Source organism: Heptranchias perlo, chromosome 17, assembly GCF_035084215.1.
Source record: "Heptranchias perlo isolate sHepPer1 chromosome 17, sHepPer1.hap1, whole genome shotgun sequence".
In the NCBI taxonomy this organism is placed as follows: domain Eukaryota; kingdom Metazoa; phylum Chordata; class Chondrichthyes; order Hexanchiformes; family Hexanchidae; genus Heptranchias; species Heptranchias perlo.
This window is the reverse complement of record NC_090341.1, coordinates 2,910,378-2,932,198: the sequence shown is the minus strand read 5'-3', so window position 1 is coordinate 2,932,198 and position 21,821 is coordinate 2,910,378. Positions and strand designations below refer to the sequence as shown.

Genomic DNA, 21,821 nt, shown 5'->3' with positions numbered 1-21,821 from the left:
GAACAGACTGCCTGCAAGGCAGTGGAGCTAAATAATTCCAAGAGAGAGGTGGATAGATGTTTGGCAGAGGAAAGGGACAAGGGACAGAGGGAGGGACGAGGGACAGATTCAGGCACAATGATTTTTGACACTTTGGAAGAAATAGACTTTAATGGCCTCTTACAGTCATCTATAGTCCCGTGTTCAGTCGTTTGATCTGATACCTTCTTCACCTCTCATTGTGGTAAATATGTTTAGAAAAATGCATTTTAGATCTTTCTTTATATGTCCAAAGATGTACATGGTCCATGTGTCAAATCCCAGAAGTCCCTATAGGTGAGTCTGTACAAAGTAATGTTATGTGACTTCTGTCCTCTCCTCTCCATTTCCACATCTTATTCTGAAACATGCTTCTGAAACATGGAGGCAACGAAATGAGAAAAGGGGGTTGGTATTTGCTTATTACACACCCACAGGCTGGCCCTGAATTTAAATAGGAGTGGGGGTCGGGTACGGTGAGTACGTCCAAATCGGGCAGTGAACCCGGGGAGCACGGGACTGTGGAGGCCTGGCTGATCGTACCGGCCTGGGCCTCATTACCAGAACATCTGTCAGAGTCCTGCTCGAACCCGGCCAGATCCAATACCTGGCGGGCAGGAGTGGAACATCGCAGGCAGGAGGCCCAGGGGGCTGGTGCCCGACATTCAGGGAAGGGGGAGTGGGGGTAGAAGGAGATCGGCGGAGGGGGGGAAAGCCCGGGATAATGGAGGTCCAAAGCACTCCTGCTCCTCCTGGGCCACAAGAAAACCTAAAAAACAAATTAATAACTCACCTGCCTGGGTCGACCCACCTCCCATCGCTAATCCCCACACCCAGGCCTCGGACTATAATGTCATCGGGCCCCGATTTAAAGAGGACTCTACCAGTTTGGGACGGGCGCTCGTCTGCTCAACAGTGCAGGTTAATATTCCCATTGTTCTAATGCATAAAGCACAGTGTCAAGGGGAGGTTGAGAGACGTCAGTAACTGTATAAGTATATCCGATTGGGACTTTGTGACAATTGAGTAGAACTCACCTCCCCTTTCATGGAGAACCGTGGGGAGCTATTTGATTGGGCGAAAGTGACCTGTCAAATGGCCTCTTACAATCAACCTCTTCCTTTCAGGTTGATGAGGCGGCCCTGACAAAACGACACCAACAGGGCTGGTTAATGCAGGTCACCAACAGCATGGACCAGTGTGTAGCTCAAATCAGGTACAACCCGTTTACCCCACCTTCACCCCACATCCCTCAACCCCACCTTCTCCCCACATCCCTCAACCCCACCTTCTCCCCACATCCCTCAACCCCACCTTCTCCCCACATCCCTCAACCTCACCTTCTCCCCACATCCCTCAACCCCACCTTCTCCCCACATCCCTCAACCCCACCTTCTCCCCACATCCCTCAACCTCACCTTCATCCCCACATCCCTCAACCCCACCTTCACCCCACATCCCTCAACCTCACCTTCTCCCCACATCCCTCAACCCCACCTTCTCCCCACATCCCTCAACCCCACCTTCTCCCCACATCCCTCAACCCCACCTTCTCCCCACATCCCTCAACCCCACCTTCACCCCACATCCCTCAACCCCACCTTCACCCCACATCCCTCAACCCCACCTTCACCCCACATCCCTCAACCCCACCTTCATCCCCACATCCCTCAACCCCACCTTCATCCCCACATCCCTCAACCCCACCTTCACCCCACATCCCTCAACAGGCACCAAACGAGCCTCCCGGTGAAGTTTGCTGGATTCGGGCCAGTACAGTATCGAGCGGCTGGCAGCGAGGTAAGTTCTGTGGGGGGAGGGGGAGGTGTTTGCGATTGTGGGGGAGGGGAGATCCCAGGGCTCCTGCTCCTCCTGGCCCCGCAAGAATAATTTAAAACTCAGCTCATTGGGGCCTCGTGACCTGTGCCGCCGGTTAAACAGGCCGGAGAATGTGTGGCAAAATCAGCGAAATCACAAAAGGGCATCATCTTACATCAGAGGACCCTGATTTGCGTAAAAACGGGACCCACCACCTGAAACAGGCCCTCTGGCCGCCCAACGGTGGGCCCCTTTAAAATGGCGGCAGTTGGGCCCTCATCAGTAACGGGTCTGTAGGCCGACCGACTCCACTTTGAGGCCGTTCATGCCTCGATTTGGCCTACTTTAAATTGACGGCCCCCTCCCATCCCTCGATCCTCTTTCTCCATTTATCTCTTGACCTCGTTTACACTCACTCCTTCAATGTCCTTCCTTGGAAACTTATTCCACACCTCGATTTCCCTTTGGCTAAAAAAAATCTCTTCCTGGCTTCGCTTCCTATTCCTAACTTCCTGGTGTTTAACTGGGATTCGAGTCTTTCACTGCAGAGAACAGTTTGTTATAGGAACAGGAGGAGGCCATTCAGCCTCTCGAGCCTGTTCCGCCATTCACTTAGATCGTGGCTGGTCTGTATCTTAACTCCATCTACCCACCTTGGTTCCGTAACCCTTAATACCCTTACCCAACAAAAATCCATCAGTCTCCGTTGTCTGGATCAAGTCTTGTCCATTCCCTTCACAAACTTGAAAACTAATTGATGATTGAATTGACGTGAAGCAAGAATAATTAATTGATTACTTGCCGCTAATCATTGACCGTCGATCAAACGTACTTTTCAAATGGTTAATCTGTCAACTTTCCTCTCCAGATCCTCCTAAACTCCAAATCCCTCGTCCTGCACACGCTTCCCGAGTTGTTCTGATCTGGAATGCGCTGCCTGAAAGGGCGGTGGAAGCAGATTCAATAATAACTTTCAAAAGGGAATTGGATAAATACTTGAAAAGGAAAAATTTGCAGGGCTATGGGGAAAGAGCAGGGGGGAGTGGGACTAATTGGATGCCTCTTTCAAAGAGCCGGCACAGGCACGATGGGCCGAATGGCCTCCTTCTGTGCTGTATCTTTCCACGATTTTATGTCCAAACAACCATAAACACAGCCAACGGGATTTTGAACTAGGTAATCAAAAACAGGAGAATACAAGTCAGAGGAGGTGGTAATCAAACTGACCAGGGCTCTGGTCAGACCCACCTTGAGCACTGTGTTCAGGGCTCTGGTCACCGGGACACAAGGAAGATATTCAACCACCGTAGGCAGTGCAGAAAAGAGATAACAAGGCCGATCCCCGGGGTCAGGGGTCTGAGTTACGGGGAAAGGCTGGAAAGACTCAGGAATTTTCAGTCTGGAAGAGATGAGCCTGAGAGGTGAGCTTATTGAGGTTTATAAGATTGTTAAAAATATACAAAAAGTTAAAGCAGGATATCACTTTAAATTAATCAATGGGAGTAGAACTACGGGGATACGTGTTCAAACTGGTAAAAGGTGATTTTAGGACTGATATCAGAGGATTGTTCTTCACACAGAGGGGTAATTCAGACTTTGGGCGATGGTGTAAAACGGGTGATAACGAATCGGCCCCCCCGTTTTCTGTTGCTCCCGATTGCCACTGCCATTAGCTTCGCCCGTTTTACACCGTCTCACAACGTCAAGATCTACTCCGGCGTGTCTGTAACTGACACAAGACAACTGACAATTTCCCCCGCCCAGGTCGGAAGGTTGCGACGAGTTAAGGGGACCGTGCGGTGCTGAGGTTTCGACACGCTGGCACGTTTGTTTGAATCAAGACAGATGGGATGATACTCCTCTCCCAAGATGTCAGCCGCGGCTCTGTCGGTCTCACTCTCGTCTCTGAGCCAGACGGCGGTGAGCTCGTAGTCCCACTCCAGAGACTTGAGAATATAATCGAGGCCAACACTCCCGGTGCAGTGCCGAGGGAGTGCTGCACTGTCGGAGGCGCCGTCTTTCGGATGAGACGTTAAACCGGGGCCCTGTCTGCCCTCTCAGATGGATGTAAAAGATCCCATGACACCATTTTGAAGAAGAGCAGGGGGAGTCCTCCTTGGTGTCCTGGGGCCAATATTTATCCCTCAAACCAACATCACTCAAAAATAGATTATCTGGTCATTATCACATCACTGTTTGTGGGATCTTGCTGTGTGCAAATTGGCTGCTGCGTTTCCTACATTACAACAGTGATTACACTTCAAAAAGTATTTCATTGGCTGTAAAGCGCTTTGGGACGAGCTGAGGTCGGGAAAGGCGCTGTAGAAATGCAAGTTCTTGCTTTAGGAACATAGGAACAGGAGTAGGCCATTCAGCCCCTCGAGCCTGCTCCGCCATTTGATAAGATCATGGCTGATCTGTGATCTAACTCCGTATACCTGCCTTTGGCCCATATCCCTGGTTGGCAAAAAGCTATCTATCTCAGATTTAAAATGAGCAATTGAGCTAGTATCAACTGCCGTTTCTTCGCACAAAGTCAAGATCTACTCTCAGACAGTGATCAACGTGCGGATTAACTTCCAGTGGTGGTGAAAACACTGGGATCATTTAAGGCATTGCATGTCACAACGTGTGGGATGTCTCTGGATGGATGAATCATAATGAGTCAAATTGCCTTCCTCATCCGTCATTATCTTATCGTCTCCCACGGCTACAGTAGCATAGTGGTTTTTGTTACTGGACTAGTAATCCAGAGGCCTAGACTCATAATCCAGAGACGTGAGATCAAATCCTGACACGGCAGCTGGGGAATTTAAATTCAGTTAATTAAATAAAATCTGGAATAAAAAGCTAGTATCAGTAATGATGACCATGAAACTACCGGATTGTTGTAAAAACCCAACTGGTTCACTAATGTCCTTTAGGGAAGGAAACTTGCCGTCCTTACCCGGTCTGGGCCTATATGTGACTCCAGACCCACAGCAACGTGGTTGATTCTTAACTGCCCTCTGACATGGCCGAGCAAGCTATTCATTTGTACAATCACGCTATAAAAAGACACAATAAGAATAAAACCGGACGGACCACCTGGTTTTTGTCGTTTCTGGTGCGTTTTTCACGCACCAGACACGACAAGGTAAACCAAGACAGCACTGTGGGAGAACCTTCACCACACGGACTGCAGCGGTTCAAGGCGGCAGCTCACCACCACCTTCTCAAGGGGCAATTAGGGATGGGCAATAAATGTCGGCCTTGCCAGCGACGCCCGCATCCCATGAACGAATAAAAACAAACTCTAGCTCATTAAGACTGAACAGGCGGGGGCTCTTTCCTCTAGAAAAGAGAAGGCTGACAGGTGACCTGATAGAGGTCTTTAAAATTATGATGGGGTAGACGGAGAGAAGATGTTTCTGCTTGCGGGGAAGACCAGAACTAGGGGTCATAAATATAAGATAGTCACTAATAAATCCAATAGGGAAATCAGGAGAAACTTCTTTACCCAGAGAGTGGTGAGAATGTGGAACTCACTCCCACAAGGAGTAGTTGAGGCGAATAGCAGAGATACATTTAAGGGGAAGCTCGATAAACACATGAGGGAGAAAGGAATAGAAGGATATGCTGATAAGATGAGATGAAGTAGGGAGGGAGGAGGCTCGTGTGGAGCACAAACCATTTGGGCCGAATGGCCTGTTTCTGTGCTGTAGATTCGCTCACTCGGACGACCTGCAGCCTTCAAAACCCAAGCTTGGCGTCACCTGACAGTTACACCTTCATTTCTGTTGTCTTCTCGACTTCTTCAACTCTTGGCGCTGCCCAGTGACATGGGCCCCCAGGCTTTGGGACGTCCTACGGTCGTGAAAGGCGCTATGTAAATGCAAGTTCATTCGTTCCTTCGTTCGTTTGTTCTTTCGCTGAAATAAAAGAGGATCAGAGATCTGATGGCAGCAGAGTTTCTTGTGCCAGTCGAACGATGTGACTGTCTCGTGCGCCCTGGCACTCCAGATGTGCAACTGGTTCTTATCAAAGCTGCGTCGGCGTTTGTGATTGGAGTAACTGGATCCCGCCACCCAGCCTTGGCGTGTCGCAGTGCCGACTGAAACATCTGGAACAGATGCACTGGATGGAAAAACTCCTTTAATGTTGAATGCGAAGGAAAAGCGGATCAGACAGATGGAATGTTTTAGTGAAACCTCAGCTCCTCAGCTTGCTGCTCGTCTGCTGTTACCTCTGAAAGAAATCCCATAAGTTTCCCTTCGGGTTAATCATTTCCAGTTGTACGAGGTACAGCCCGCAGTGTGGGACCTCTTCTCTCCTTTTCATTCTGGCTCAGAAAGGAAAATGAATTTCTGTCTGTCTCTCTCTCTCTCTCTCTCTCCCTTCTCCCTTTCTCTCTCTCTCTCTCTTTCTCTTTGTCTTTGTCTCTTTCTATCCATCTCTCTCGACCTCCATGTTTCCTTTTCTCATCCTTCTTTCATTCATGCATGCCTCGCAGGCTTCTCTCCTTTTCTCTTTGTTTTGACTGCTCCCTGCGGGTAAAATTAATCTTCGCCAGAATCTTCGCTGGAGAAGAAAATCTGATGTGGTGTACAATGGGCGGCCGCCTCGCTACAAAGGCCAGCTTTACCCCCAGCCTTTTTCTCTGCTGCAATTTTCTCTATACCAATGCTCTCCTGGCCGGCCTCCCACCATCCACCCTCAGTAAACTTCAGCTCATCCAAAACTCTGCTGCCCGTATCCTAACTCGCACCAAGTCCCGATCACCCATTCCGACTCCCCTGTGCTCGCTGACCTACATTGGCTTCCGGTCCAGGAACGCCTCGATTTTAAAATTCTCATCCCTGTTTTCAAATCCCTCCATGGCCTCGCCCCTCCCTATCTCTGTAACCTCCTCCAGCCCTACAACCCTCCCAGATCTCTGCGTTCCTCCAATTCTGGCCTCTTGCACATTCCCCGATTTCCATCGCTCCACCATTGGCGGCCGTGCCTTCAGCTGCCTGGGCCCTAAGCTCTGGAATTCCCTCCCTAAACCTCTCCCTCTCTCTCTCCTCCTTTAAGACGCTCCTTAAAACCCATCTCTTTGACCAAGCTTTTGGTCACCTGTCCTAATATCTCTTTATGTGGCTCGGTGTCAATTTTTTTTTTGTTTGATAATCGCTGCTGTGAAGCGCCCTGGGACGTTTTACTATGTTAAAGGCGCTATATAAATTCAAGTTGTTGGTGCTTTCTGTCTCTCTCTTTCTTTGTCTCTGTGTTTCTCTGTCTCCCTCTATCTCTTTGGGGGTGAAGTCTGTTTGAGGCGATAGTGAATTGGCCCCCCCGTCTTACACTCTGCCCGACACTGCAGTGTATGACGCAGCGTACTATCCTGTAACATCATGAGGATTATTACCATCTTACAGTGTCGGGGGTGGGGGCTTAACTCCCTCCTCCTTCTTTGTTTCCACTTGTGGGGGAGTCCAAAACTAGGGACCATCAATATAAGATAGTCACTAATAAATCCAATAGGGAATTCAGGAGAAACTTCTTTACCCAGAGAGTGGTGAGAATGTGGAACTCGCTCCCACAGGGAGTAGTTGAGGTGAATAGTGTAGATACATTTAAGGGGAAGCTGGATAAACACATGAGGGAGAAAGGAATAGAAGGATATGCTGATAGGGTGAGATGAAGTAGGGAGGGAGGAGGCTCGTGTGGAGCATAAACACCGGGATAGACCAGTTGGGCCGAATGGCCTGTTTCTGTGCTGTAGTTTCGATGGAGCTCCTGGCAGAACACGAGTTTAAAATCGAGCGGCTCCTTTTCCCGCCCCAATTTTAACAACGGGCGCTTGATGGTGTCGTCGGGCCGCGGCTTTTGAATGCTATTTAGGCCCCCGCCTGCATTTTGCGGGAGCCTCGTCGATCGCCTGATTTGAGTTTTAAAAAATTGAAATGGGAGCGGGAATGAGGTCAGGTTGCTTGATCCCGATATTTTAACCCCGACCGACTCCCGCCTGTCGGGAGGGGGTGGGTGGGGATTATAATTGAGGCCATTAATGCATCAGTTTGAAAGAGCTGTCCAATTAGTCCCACTCCCCCCTGCTCATTTCCCGTAGCCCTGCAAATTTTTCCACTTCAAGTATTTATCCAGTTCCCTTTTGAAAGTTATTATTGAATCTGCCTCCACCGCCCTTTCAGGCAGCGCATTCCAGATCAGAACAACTCGCTGTGTTGATCTGTGACGTTTTCGCTAATCCCACCAGCTTATTAAACAAGTTAAAAATGTAAACACTTGAACTGAAGGTATTTAAACATTGTTCTTTTTCCTGAATTTCAGGGAGGCTCGACAAAAGAAAATGACCCTCAGTCTTGGTTACCATGGTAACGTGGTGGAACTTTGGTAGGTGATGGAGATTAGATCACTATGGCTGCAGGACTGCCAACGTTTCTGTTATTTGGTTCGGGGGGATTTACATTGTTTGTTTCTTAATTAATATATTTTCCAGTTGGTTGGTTTTTAAAAAATAAAGTTGTCCCTTTTCTCCCTCCTTCAAGTCCCCTTATTCCCCATCTCAGGAGGCAGGCTGTTCATAAGCCTCTCCGTCTAGGCCGCACTGTAACAAGCGGTTTCTGATATACGGCAACGCCTGAGGTAGGGGTTGCCAACTGTGATTGAACGTGTTCCTGGATGTTTCACCACATGACCTGCTGCCTCCAACCGCCTCACCCAGTCAAACAGCAATTTTTCCCCATCTCCAATATTTTTATAACTAATAAACAAAAGTGTCAAAAGAAAATGAAATAAAAACATGTGTCGGGCAAAATACAAATCAGGAAATAAGGGGGGCTTGTAAAAAAAGGTAATGCAATAATCATGGGCGATTTTAACTTTCACATAGATTGGACAAATCAAATTGGCAAAAATAGTCCTGAGGAGGAGTTCATGGAGTGTATTAGGGACTGTTTCTTAGACCAATACGTCGGGGAACCAACCAGGGAACAGGCCAATTTGGATCTGGTAATGGGTAACGAAACAGGATTAATTAATGATCTCAAAGTAAAGGATCCCTTGGGAAGCAGTGATCATAACATGATAGAATTTCACATCCAGTTTGAGAGCGAGGATCTTGGGTCTGAAACTACTTAATTATACTTAAATAAGGGCAATTATAAAGGAATGAGGGCGGAATTGTCTAAAGTGAACTGGGTAAACAGATTAGATGGTATGATGGTGGATAAGCAGTGGCAAACATTTGAAAAGATATTTTATGACTCTCAACAAAAATATATCCCTGTGAGGAGGAAAGACTCCACAAAAAGGGTGAACCAAACATGGCTGACTAAGGAAGTCAAGGATGGTATCAGGTTAAAAGAAAAAGCATACAACATGGCAAAGATTACTGGTAAGCCCAAAGATTGGGAAAACTTTAAAAACCAGCAAAGGATGACTAAAAGAATAATAAAGAGGGAGAAAATAAATTATGAGAGTAAACTAGCAAGAAATATAAAAACTGACAGTAAAAGCTTCTACAAGTATATAAAAAGGAAGAGGGTAGCTAAAGTAAACATTGGTCCCTTAGAGGATGAGACTGGGGAAATAATAATGGAAAACAAGGAAAGGGCAGAGGAATTGAACAGATATTTTGTATCTGTCTTCACAGTAGGAGACACTAATAATTTACCAATAATAGTAGAAAATCAAGGGGCAAAGGGGAGGGAGGAACTAAAAACAATCACTATCACTAGATAAAAAGTACCAGGTAAACTAATGGGTCTAAAGGCTGACAAGTCCCCTGGACCTGATGGCTTGCATCCGAGGGTCTTAAAGGAAGTGGTTACAGAGATAGTGGATGCATTGGTTGTAATCTTCCAGAATTCACGAGATTCTGGAAAGGTCCCAGCGGATTGGAAAACCGCAAACATAACACCCCAATTCAAGAAGAGAGTGAGACAGAAAGCAGGTAACTATAGACCAGTTAGCCTAACATCTGGCATTGGGAAAATGCTAGAATCCATTATTAAGGAAGTAGTAGCAGGACATTTGGAGACTCATAATACAATCAAGGAGAGTCAACATGGTTTTATGAAGGGGAAATCGTGTCTGACAAATTTATTAGAGTTCTTTGAGGAAGTAACGGGCAGAGTGGATAAAGGGGAACCAATGGATGCAGTATATTTTGATTTCCAAAAGGCATTCGATAAGGTGCCACATAAAAGATTACTGCACAAGATAAGAGCTCATGGTGTTGGGGGTAATATACTGGCATGGATAGAGGATTGGCTAACTAACAGAAAACAAAGAGTCGGGATAAAAGGGTCATTTTCAAAATGGCAATCTGTAACTAGTGGGGTGCTGCAGGGCTCAGTGCTGGGGCCTCAACTATTTACAATATATATCAATGACTTGGATGAAGGAACAGAGTGTCTTGTGGTCAAATTTGCTGATGATACAAAGATAGGTGGAAAAGCAAGTTGTGATGAGGACACAAAGTGTCTGCAAAGGGATATTGACAGGTTAAGGGAATGGGCAAAAATTTGGCAGATGGAATATAATGTGGGAAAATGTGAAGTCATCCACTTTGGGAGGAAAAATCAAAAAGCAAAATATTATTTGAATGGAGAAATACTACAAAATGCTGCGGTACAGAGGGATCTGGGTGTCCTCGTACATGAAACACAAAAAGTCAACATACAGGTGCAGCAGGTAATCCGGAAGGCAAACGGAATATTGGCCTTTATTTCAAGGGGGATGGAGTATAAAAGCAGGGAAGTCATGCTACAACTGTACAGGGTGCTGGTGAGACCACACCTGGAGTACTGCGTACAGTTCTGGTACCCTTATTTAAGGAAGGACATACTTGCATTGGAGGCAGTTCAGAGAAGGTTCACTAGGTTGATTGCGGGTATGGAAGGGTTGCCTTATGAGGAAAGATTGAACAGGTTGGGTCTATACTCATCGGAGTTTAGAAGAATGAGAGGAGATCTTATTGAAACATACAAGATTCTGAGGGGACTCGATAGGGTCGATGCTGAGAGGATGTTACCCCTCATGGGAGAATCTAAAACTAGGGGGCATAGTCTCAGAATAAGGGGTCACCCGTTTAAGACGGAAATGAGGAGGAATTTCTTCCCCTAGAGGGTCATGAATCTTTGGAATTCTTTACCCCAAAAAGCTGTGGAGGCTGAGTCATTGAATACATTCAAGGCTGAGTTAGACAAATTTTTGATCAGCGAGGGAGTCAAAGGATATGGGGAAAGGGCGGGAAAGTGGAGTTGAGGTAAAAATCAGATCAGCCATGATCTCATTAAATGGCGGAGCAGGCTCGAGGGGCCGAATGGCCCACTCCTGCTCCTATCTCTTATGGTCTCTTATGTAATTATTTTCGAACGCCCTCATTACTTTTCTCCCCTGGGATTTTTGCTCACAGCAGTGTCCTAGAGATTAATCTTTAATTCCTGGAGAGTCCAGGACAATCCTGGAGGGTTGGCAACCCTTAGCCTCAGCTAACAACTCGCACCCCAGGAGATGGGCAGGGCAACCTTGCTCGGTGTCTCTGCCCGATTGCAGCGGCCGAGTGACCGTCCTGGGAGGATCAGCAACAGGAGGAGGCCATTCAGCCCCTCGAGCCTGCCCTGCCATTGAATTAGATCGTGACGGATCTGCACCTCAACTCCACTTCATAGCCAAATTCTGGAGAAGATCAGAGCCAACCTCTTGTAGAGAGGCTGCTGCTGGGTGAAGGGGTGAGGGGGGTGGGTGATGGTGGGGAGCAGGAGGGTAAAGGGAAGAGGCGGGGTCTCCCAAATCTGTGGTGCTTTGATCGAACGATCAGCGGTGCTTCCGAGATGGGCTGGATGAGCAGATGGCATCAGTGCTTTTAATGTAGAATGACCTGCTCTCCATAGGGAGAGGCTGGTGCAGGAGTACGAACGGACTGGAGAACTACTGGTGGACCTGGGCTCAGACCAGACCTCCTGCCACAACCCATTCAGTGGAGGGTACTACCCAGCACAGCTTACCTTTGAGGCAGCCAATCAGATGATGCACACTGACCCGAAACGGTTCCGCAACCTTGTACAGGAAAGGTAAGGAAACCAGGGAGACCAACAAAATCTAACCCATCATCTCGGGGACAGGACGATTGGAGTGGGGACTTCCTCAGAATTATTCGTGGAGGGAGATTAAATGGTTGGGTAGAGTCTATGATAGGGGAGAGTGTACATGGGCTGTGGGAGGAGATTAAATGGGTGGGTAGAGTCTATGATAGGGGAGAGTGTACATGGGCTGTGGGAGGAGATTAAATGGGTGGGGAGAGTCCATGATAGTGGAGAGTGTACATGGGCTGTGGGAGGAGATTAAATGGGTGGGTAGAGTCCATGATAGGGGAGAGTGTACATGGGCTGTGGGAGGAGATTAAATGGGTGGGTAGAGTCCATGATAGGGGAGAGTGTACATGGGCTGTGGGAGGAGATTAAATGGGTGGGGAGAGTCCATGATAGTGGAGAGTGTACATGGGCTGTGGGAGGAGATTAAATGGGTGGGTAGAGTCTATGATAGGGGAGAGTGTACATGGGCTGTGGGAGGAGATTAAATGGGTGGGTTGAGTCCATGATATGGGAGAGTGTACACCGGCTCCAGGAGGAGGTTAAATGGTTGAGTAGAGTCTACAGGGGTTTGATGGGCTGAATGGCCTTTGTTCCAGTCTCTGTTTTCTTTGGCACTGATGAAGATGACTCTCGGGGGGATCCCTGCACGCGATTTATTTTTTAAACCCACGCCTGTCCCTCTTCGCAGTTTGAGACGACAAGTGAAAGCCATCAACAAGCTGTCGGAGAAGGGGATGTTTTTCTGGGATTACGGAAACGCTTTCCTACTGGAAGCTAAAAGAGCAGGTGAGTGAAATGAAAGGAGGAGCCAGCCTTTTGGGGTTTGGTTTCCAGTGTGCTGAGTAATACGTATCACAACTTTTATTTTCTTATAAATACTTGATTTTACTACTGAACCAGTCAAGTACTCGGGTATGAATCAAGGATGAGTAAAGTCCATTCCTCCCATTGACCTGAGCCCTCTCCTACTCTCACTCTCTCAGCCTAGTATCCAGCAGCATCTTGCCCATTGATTGACTTTGACCGTCCCTCCTTGACTGGCAGATTATTGCAAACATTTGAGTAAAGAATTCTCCCTGAGGTCTGTTTTAAATTTGTTTTTCATGAACTTAAATTGAAGCTCTCTGGTCCACTGCCTTGACTGCAGGCGAAGGAATATTCTGGGGTCACCTGATCTGTACCATTTAGTTTTACCCGCACATTCTGACACTCCCTCCGTAAACCCCCTGCCCCCACCTTCAAAAAACCTCCTTAAAACTTGGACATTCAGGTCATTCCCCCCTTTTCTTGATATATATTAATGACTTGGACTTGGGTGTACAGGGCACAATTTCCAAATTTGCAGATGACACAAAACTTGGAGGTGTAGCAAACAGTGAGGAGGATAGTGATAGACTTCAACAGGAGATAGACAGGCTGGTGGAATGGGAGGACACATGGCTAATGGAATTTAACGCAGAGAAGTGCGAAGTGATACATTTTGGCAGGAAGAATGAGGAGAGGCAATATAAACTAAATGGTACAATTCCAAAGGGGGTGCTGGAACAGAGAGACCTGGGGATGTATGTACACAAACCTTTGAAAGTGGCAGGGCAGGTTGAGAAAGTGGTTTTATGGGCTTTATAAGTGGAGGCATAGAGTACAAAAGCAAGGAAGTCATGATGAACCTTTATAAAACACTGGTTCGGCCACAGCTGGAGTATTGTGTCCAATTCTGGGCACCACACTTTAGGAAGGATGTCAAGGCCTTAGAGAGGGTGCAGAAGAGATTTACTAGAATGATTCCAGGGATGAGGGACTTCAGTCATGTGGAGAGACTGGAGAAGCTGGTGTTGTTCTCCTTAGAGCAGAGAAGGTTAAGAGGCGATTTGATAGAGGTGTTCAAAATCATGAAGGGTTTAGATAAAGTAAATAAGAGAAACTATTCCCATTGGCGGAAGGGTCAAGAAGCAGTGGACACAGATTTACGGTGATTGGCAAAAGAACCAAAGGTGACATGAGGAAAAACTTTTTATGCAGCGAGTTGTTCTGATCTGGAATGCGCTGCCTGAAAGGGCGGTGAAAGCAGATTCAATCGTGGCCTTCAAAAAGGAATTGGATAAATACTTGAAGGGAAAAAATTTGCAGGGCTACGGGGAAAGGACGGGGGAGTGGGACTAACTGGACTGCTTTTACAAAGAGCCGGCACAGGCTCGATGGGCCGAATGGCCTACTTCTGTGCTGTAACCATTCTATGATTCTATGATTCTATCCCCCACCCCGACCCGATCATACTCCTGCTCGGGATCTGTGAAGAACCTTGATGTTATGCGACATTAGCAACAACTGCAACTTGCATTTATACAGCGTCTTTAATGTAGTGAAACGTCCAAAGGCGTTTCACAGGAGTGTACATCAGACAAAAAATGGACACCGGGGAAGGAATTCCAGAGCTTAGGGCCGAGATGGTTGAAGGCATGGCCACCAATGGTAGAGCAAAGGAAGTGGGGGATGCACAAGAGGCCAGAGTTAGAGGAGCGTAGAGTTCTGGGAGGGCTGGAGGAGGTTACAGAGATAGGGAGGGGTGTAGAGGCTGGAGGAGGTTACAGAGATAGGGTGGGGTGTAGGGGCTGGAGGAGGTTACAGAGATAGGGAGGGGTGTAGAGGCTGGAGGAGGTTACAGAGATAGGGTGGGGTGTAGGGGCTGGAGGAGGTTACAGAGATAGGGAGGGGCGAGGGCCATGGAGGGATTTGAAAACAAGGATGAGAATTTTAAATTCGAGGCGTTGTCGGACTGGGAGCCAATGTAGGTCAGCGAGCACAGGGGGTGATGGGTGAACAGGACTCGGTGAAAGTTAGGATACGGGCAGCAGAGGTTTGGATGAGCTCAAGTTTACCGAGGGTGGAAGGTGGGAGACCGGCCAGGAGAGCATTGGAATAATCGAGTCTGGAGGTAACAAAAGCATGGATGAGGGTTTCAATAAGGAGGGGCGGAGACGGGCGATATTACGGATGTAGGCTGTCTTTGTGATGGAGCGGATATGACACTATGCAAATAAACGTCATCGATGTGGTATTTTGTGTCACTCAGTGAGGTTCTTGTAAAACGACCTTCTCCTTCGGCCTGCAAAACTTGAGATTCTCTTTACTTGTTCCTCATCCCCTTTGCACCTCAGGACTGTAGTCCTTTTGGATATTGGAGAGATGCCTCTTTTGTTATTCTGGCTTTTCCTGCCCTGGGATCCTGCTCTGTTGTGGGGAGGCAGCAGAGGCATCATCCGGGGGAGGGAGGAATCTGCCTCCGGGCCTCCGTTGCAAGCTGAAAACCACCATTAGAAGAGCCAATCATCAATTCATATCCGTACATCTGCGCGGAAAACTTTACTGAGATTGGGATGCTGGTGAGTGGTGCTTGGAGTGGTCATGCCATATGTGGTCAGAGAGCTGTGGCTCAGTGGGCATCACTCTTGCCTCTGGACGGCAGAAGGTCATGGGTTCAAATCAAGAATCTTGCACACAAAATCCAGGCTGTCATTCCCAGTGCAGTACTGAGGGAGTGCTGCACTGTCGGAGGTGCCGTCTTTCGGATGAGATTTTAAACCGAGGGCCCCGTCTGCACTCTCAGGTGGGAGTAAAAGATCCCACGGCCACTATTTCGAAGAAGGGCAGGGGAGTTCTCCCTGGTGACTTGGGCCAATATTTATCCCTCAACCAACATCACTGAAAACAGATTATCTGGTCATTATCCACATTGCTGTTTGTGGGATCTTGCTGTGCGCAAATTGTCTGCCACGTTTCCTGTATTACAACAATGACTACACTTCAAAAGTACTTCATTGGCTGTAAAGTGCTTTGGGATGTGATTATGAAATCCTGAGATCGTGAAAGGTGCTTTATAAATGTAAGTCTTAATTTTTTTCCTAACTCTAGCCTCCTGGCTGCACCCATACGGTAAACAGCTACTGATCTCAAACCCGCTACAGCACCATCCCACTACCAACAGTGTCGGAGTTTTGGGTGTGAGGGTCAGGTTTCATGCAGAGACCCCTCTGTTCTGAGAGGGGAGGAGAGTTCCAGTTCGACCTCTCCAGATCTTACAGTCAACTGTCAGTGAGGCCAACTGGGACTGTCACCAATTCAAAAATGGCACCTTTTCCTGGCTCAAGTTAAACTGGATGTGATAATGTTATGTCTTGTGGGAAATGTGTTACATGTGTGTGCAGCACAGTTACTGAACGACAGGCAGTGCTGTCAGTTCAAGGTTTCTTTATGAAACATTTCCTCCTCCAATTTCCCTTTCTGCTCCCAACGTGCTGACTCCTTCCCTTGTACAGTCCACACGCCAACCAGTACCTCACACCAACTCTCTGTCAGCATATCTCTGTATCTAACCTGTGCTGTACCTGCCCTGGGAGTGTTTGATGGGACAGTGTAGAGGGAGCTTTACTCTGTATCTAACCCGTGCTGTACCTGCCCTGGGAGTGTTTGATGGGACAGTGTAGAGGGAGCTTTACTCTGTATCTAACCCGTGCTGTACCTGCCCTGGGAGTGTTTGATGGGGCAGTGTAGAGGGAGCTTTACTCTGTATCTAACCCGTGCTGTACCTGCCCTGAGAGTGTTTGATGGGACAGTGTAGAGGCAGCTTTACTCTGTATCTAACCCGTGCTGTACCTGCCCTGAGAGTGTTTGATGGGACAGTGTAGAGGGAGCTTTACTCTGCATCTAACCCGTGCTGTACCTGCCCTGAGAGTGTTTGATGGGACAGTGTAGAGGGAGCTTTACTCTGTATCTAACCCGTGCTGTACCTGCCCTGAGAGTGTTTGATGGGACAGTGTAGAGGGAGCTTTACTCTGTATCTAACCCGTGCTGTACCTGCCCTGAGAGTGTTTGATGGGACAGTGTAGAGGGAGCTTTACTCTGTATCTAACCCGTGCTGTACCTGCCCTGGGAGTGTTTGATGGGACAGTGTAGAGGGAGCTTTACTCTGTATCTAACCCGTGCTGTACCTGCCCTGAGAGTGTTTGATGGGACAGTGTAGAGGGAGCTTTACTCTGTATCTAACCCTGTACCTGCCCTGGGAGTGTTTGATGGGACAGTGTAGAGGGAGCTTTACTCTGTATCTAACCCGTGCTGTACCTGCCCTGAGAGTGTTTGATGGGACAGTGTAGAGGGAGCTTTACTCTGTATCTAACCCTGTACCTGCCCTGGGAGTGTTTGATGGGACAGTGTAGAGGGAGCTTTACTCTGTATCTAACCCTGTACCTGCCCTGAGAGTGTTTGATGATGGCACTGGGTACCTGAATTAGAACCTTTTTGATTCCTGAAGATTTACACCTCAGATAATCTTTGAATATAAAACTCAGGATTGTTTTTCTCTTGAATCTGTTTCAGGTGCTGATGTGGAGAAGGCTGGAGGTGGGAAGATGGAATTCAAGTTCCCCTCGTATGTCCAGCATATAATGGGGTGAGTGGAGAGAGCAATGTATGGTCGGGTTTTCCGATTGTCCCATTCCCAGTCTTCCTGATTTTTAAAATTTATTCTTGGGATGTCACTGGCAAGGCCGACATTTATTGCCCATCCCCTAGTTTCCCTGAGAACGTGGTGGGGGGCCTTCTTCTTGAACTGCTGGTAGCAGTTTTCGATATGACTGAGGGGCTTGTTGGGCCACTTCAGAGGGCAGTTAAAAGTCAACCATATTGGTGTGGAGACCGGAGTCACATATAGGCCCAGACCGGGTAAGGACGGCAGGTTTCCTTCCCTAATGAACCAGTTGGGTTTTTACAACAACCCGACAGCTTCATGGTCAGTTTTACTGATACCAGCTCATTTACTGATAGGAGGGAGCTTTACTCTGTATCTAACCCGTGCTGTACCTGCCCTGGGAGTGTTTGATGGGACAGTATAGAGGGAGCTTTACTCTGTATCTAACCCGTGCTGTACCTGCCCTGGGAGTGTTTGATGGGACAGTGTAGAGGGAGCTTTACTCTGTATCTAACCCGTGCTGTACCTGTCCTGGGAGTGTTTGATGGGACAGTGTAGAGGGAGCTTTACTCTGTGTCTAACCTGTGCTGTATCTTCCCTGGGAGTGTTTGATGGGACAGTGTAGAGGGAGCTTTACTCTGTATCTAACCCGTGCTGTACCTGCCCTGGGAGTGGTTGATGCCGTCAATGCGCCCCAATAGTGTTCCATTTTCCAGCATTAACAAACCCCATCTTAATAAGTGAAAAACAAACACCTTTAACTCTCCAATTAATGTGAATAAAACATTCATTAATTGAACTGAATTCACAGCAATTCTCCTTCTGGAAAAACCCAGATCATAGACTGAGTCTCACAGTGCAGGACATCAAAAACTGAAATGAGTGGCAGCAAATCAGGATGGAGTGATTGATGACTCCAAGCCTGGGTTTTAAAAAACCTGTGGGTTGTAGGAGTAGGAGGTCGGAGAAAGTGAGGGAGAGGTGGAGTTTGCACAGTGTTGCAGTCCTGAGAAAGAATGAGTTGGAATAGGTGACGGTGAGAATGAAAGGGAGGAGTAAGAGTGTGTAGGATGGAAGATTGAGAGTTTGGGAAGGAACGAGAGAGGATAATTGGTAGGTCAACAGTTTGAAAAGCATCTCCGACCCATCGAATCAGCGATTGGCTGTAAGTCTGCGGCAATTAGTCAACAAAATGAAAATCTGAGAGATGTGACCCAGACTAACAATGTCAGTGTTGGAATGTGTTGAAGGAAGTGGATAATTGCCATGGAATTGGTTGCCTGAGTAGTTTCTTAAAAAAAATCTTAAAACCATGCCCATTTTTATCGGTAAAGATTTTAACATTTGCTACCAGGAGAAAGACAGTGAAACAATGAGAGAGGCGAGAGTGGAGATGTCACTGGGTCTGTGTCCAGTTTCACACGATTGTCTTGAGGGGGCAGCGGATACTGGGAAATTGGGCAGGAAATTGGTCTCCAATCCAGTCCGGAACATTAACCAACTAAATCCTGTGTGCTTTGCCTACATAAAAACAGTGACTGCACTTTAAAGGTAATTCATTGGCTGTGAAGGGCTTTGGGTGTTCTGGGGATGAGACAAGGTGCTGTATAACTTCAAGTTTTTGCTTTCTTTCTCTCTTTCACTCTGTATTTTGATTAAAAAGCTCTCCAGTTGCTGAGAAGTAAATGACAGGGTTAAACTGAGTGGAATCTTTATTTTTTGCTTAGAAAAATCAATCACCTGGGATTGTTCTTCTTGGAGCCGAGAAGGTTAAGGGGAGATTTAATGGAGGTGTTCAAGATCATGAAGGGTTTTGATAGAGTAAATAAGGAGAAACTGTTTCCAGTGGCAGGAGGGTCGGTAACCAGAGGACACAGATTTAAGGAAATTGGCAAAAGAGCCAGAGGGGAGATGAGGAGAATTTTTTTACGCAGCGAGTTGTTCTGATCTGAAATTCAATGCCTGAAAGGGCGGTGGAAGCAGATTCAATAGTAACTTTCAAAAGGGAATTGGATAAATACTTGAAGGGGAAAAATTTGCAGGACTGTGGGGAAGAGCAGGGGAGTGGGACTATTTGGATAGCTCTTTCAAAGAGCCGGCACAGGCACGATGGGCCGAATGGCCCCCTTTTGTGATGTGTGGTTCTATCATCTATAAGGGTGCAAGAACCTGAGCTCGTAAGAGGGGAGAAGGACAACCAGCTTAGATTTAGCGAGAGTGGATAGCCGACATAAGGCACCGAATACCCAGAAGGCAGACTGCATTGGCAAGTTCAAGACAGAACTTCATAGATACTTGGCAGAGAATATGGTAGAAGGGTATGAGAGATGGTTTGTGGGATTTCTTTTGAACTTTGGGACAAGCCAAAAATTATCTCCCCTGGTGAAGTTTATTCCTCTATATTCAAGGAGTGTTAAATGTTTGAGATAATCAGCCAGACAGAAAGAAGTGAGACTTTGAAAATGCTGCTGGAATCTTGACTGGAAAAGTTGGAGTTCGATGGGCCAAATAGTTTCAACTCATTCCTGAATTTCTTAAGTTCCATTGAGATTGTTCTGGAACCTATTAATAGGTACGTCAGCGTGTAGTATGCACTGGGGGAGGGTGGTTCGTTTCGATCCTAGGTCAGATGGCTCGTGCACAAGACGAGCATTTCTTAAATATGTCAAAACATACACCCACTCTGGGAACATCGCAGAATTTTTTGCACAGTCACGTGCCTGAGAATCAGTCTGTTCTTCTTTGCTTTGGTTTAGAGCTTGTGGCAAAATGTTGTTGTTGTTTTTGTATCTTCACGCTGTTCCTTTGGAGAACAATGTGAAGTGGTGGGAGGATTCGCAGGCCGATTAACGGTTTCACAGGGTGGCGATGTCATTGTTTTCGTATTGTTGGGTAAGGGTATCAAGGGATATATGTCAAAGGCGGGTAAATGGACTTGAGCTTACAGATCAGCCATGATCTAATCGAATGGCAGAACAGGCTCGAGGGGCTGAATGGCCTCCTCCTGTTCCTAATGTTCCCTCTGGGATGTCATGCATCCTTCAAGTGACACCAAATAACCCACCACTGTCCTCAAAGAGGTTGTCGGGTTAACGAAAGTTCTGTTTCTGCTCAACAGGGATATTTTTTCCATGGGGTTCGGGCCGTTTCGTTGGGTTTGCACCTCGGCCGACCCCGCTGACCTCTCTGAGACAGACGCCATCGCTACCTCAGTGCTGGAGGATATTATGAGCGAGGAAGGTAAAGGAAAGTGAACTTGGGTCCGACTCTTTGCGCCATTGTTATTTTTTTCTTCCTTGGCTCCTTGTAGGTTCTTCTCTCTTCCCGCTCCTCTCAACCTTCCCGCCGTTGGCTCACCGTCGGGGCTCCATTGCTCCCGATCCGGCCACTGGGAGGCGCAGGAGGGCACTCCGGGACACCCATCCCGCCAAATATTCTTTGGCTTCCTGTAGACGAGGGGTCTCGGACCACCCGCCTGGCGCCTCATCACAATGTCGCGGCACTGACCAGGAATCCGCGAGGGAAGTCACGGGCACAGAGTCCCAGGGCACTGCACAATAAATTACTTTTCAGAAAGAGGCAGCTCCTTGGTTGGCCCCATTTAAAGGGGCACCATCTTCGCGAAGAAGCATCTGTCAAATCTTTTCTCATTTGTTGACGGACCCAATGACCCAAAATCCTCAAACTCATCGCTGAGTCATTCGCATGTGACATCAACACGGAAAATTCAGTATACAACTCCTGTTCCTCCACACACAACAAACAATGCCAAGTACTTTTTGATGATGGCATATCCTCTTTAATAATAGTTTAGCTGTTTGAATTGGGTGTGAGTGGATTCCAGTGAGTGGATTCCAGGCAATGACTAGTCTGTTCGCTTTCCAATTGGCCGAGGGAAGATCGTGTGCCATATTGGGTAACCAATAGCGGGAGCGTGGGGGCGGGGCAGTTGGGTGTAGGAGGGTCATGTGATGAAACCTCTGGCGATATGACCAACCAGAGTTGGCGACCCAACCAGACACAGCGAAACCAGCCCTAAGGAGTCACCAAAAGGGTTAAAAACACTGACCTACGGCCCTGGAGCTGGTCCTTTTGGCCTGGTATGATACTGAGCCATAGAGACCAGGGAGGCACTAGGTTCAATCCCTGGTCTGTGCTGAGTTAGATGCTTTTGGGTCATAGTGACGCTACAATTGGCCACAGCAACGTTGTTACTTGAGAAGGAAAAAAAACAACTGGGGTTTCCTGACCACTGACCTCTGGTGGAAAAGGCTTGTGAGTGGACAAGAGGATAGGATCCGGAATGGCTGAGATCCCCCCCCAATATCATCTTTGTTTTCAAATCCCTTCATGGCCCTCGCCCCTCCCTATCTCTGTAACCTTCTCCAGCCCTACAACTCTCTGGGATCTCTGCGCTCCTCCAATTCTGGCCGCTTGCACAT

At 47.6% G+C, this 21,821-nt stretch overlaps 1 protein-coding gene across 1 annotated transcript in view; it reads left to right on the top strand.

Annotated features, from left to right (window-relative positions):
- The window catches only part of uroc1 (urocanate hydratase 1), an 85,118-nt gene that overhangs the window by 27,768 nt on the left and 35,529 nt on the right, over positions 1-21,821 (top strand). The window contains exons 9-14 of the mRNA XM_067998355.1: positions 1,146-1,234; positions 8,149-8,211; positions 11,718-11,897; positions 12,607-12,704; positions 17,289-17,361; positions 20,498-20,619. Coding sequence (XP_067854456.1) covers positions 1,146-1,234; positions 8,149-8,211; positions 11,718-11,897; positions 12,607-12,704; positions 17,289-17,361; positions 20,498-20,619 — 625 coding nt within the window. The remainder of the gene's footprint in view (positions 1-1,145; positions 1,235-8,148; positions 8,212-11,717; positions 11,898-12,606; positions 12,705-17,288; positions 17,362-20,497; positions 20,620-21,821) is intronic.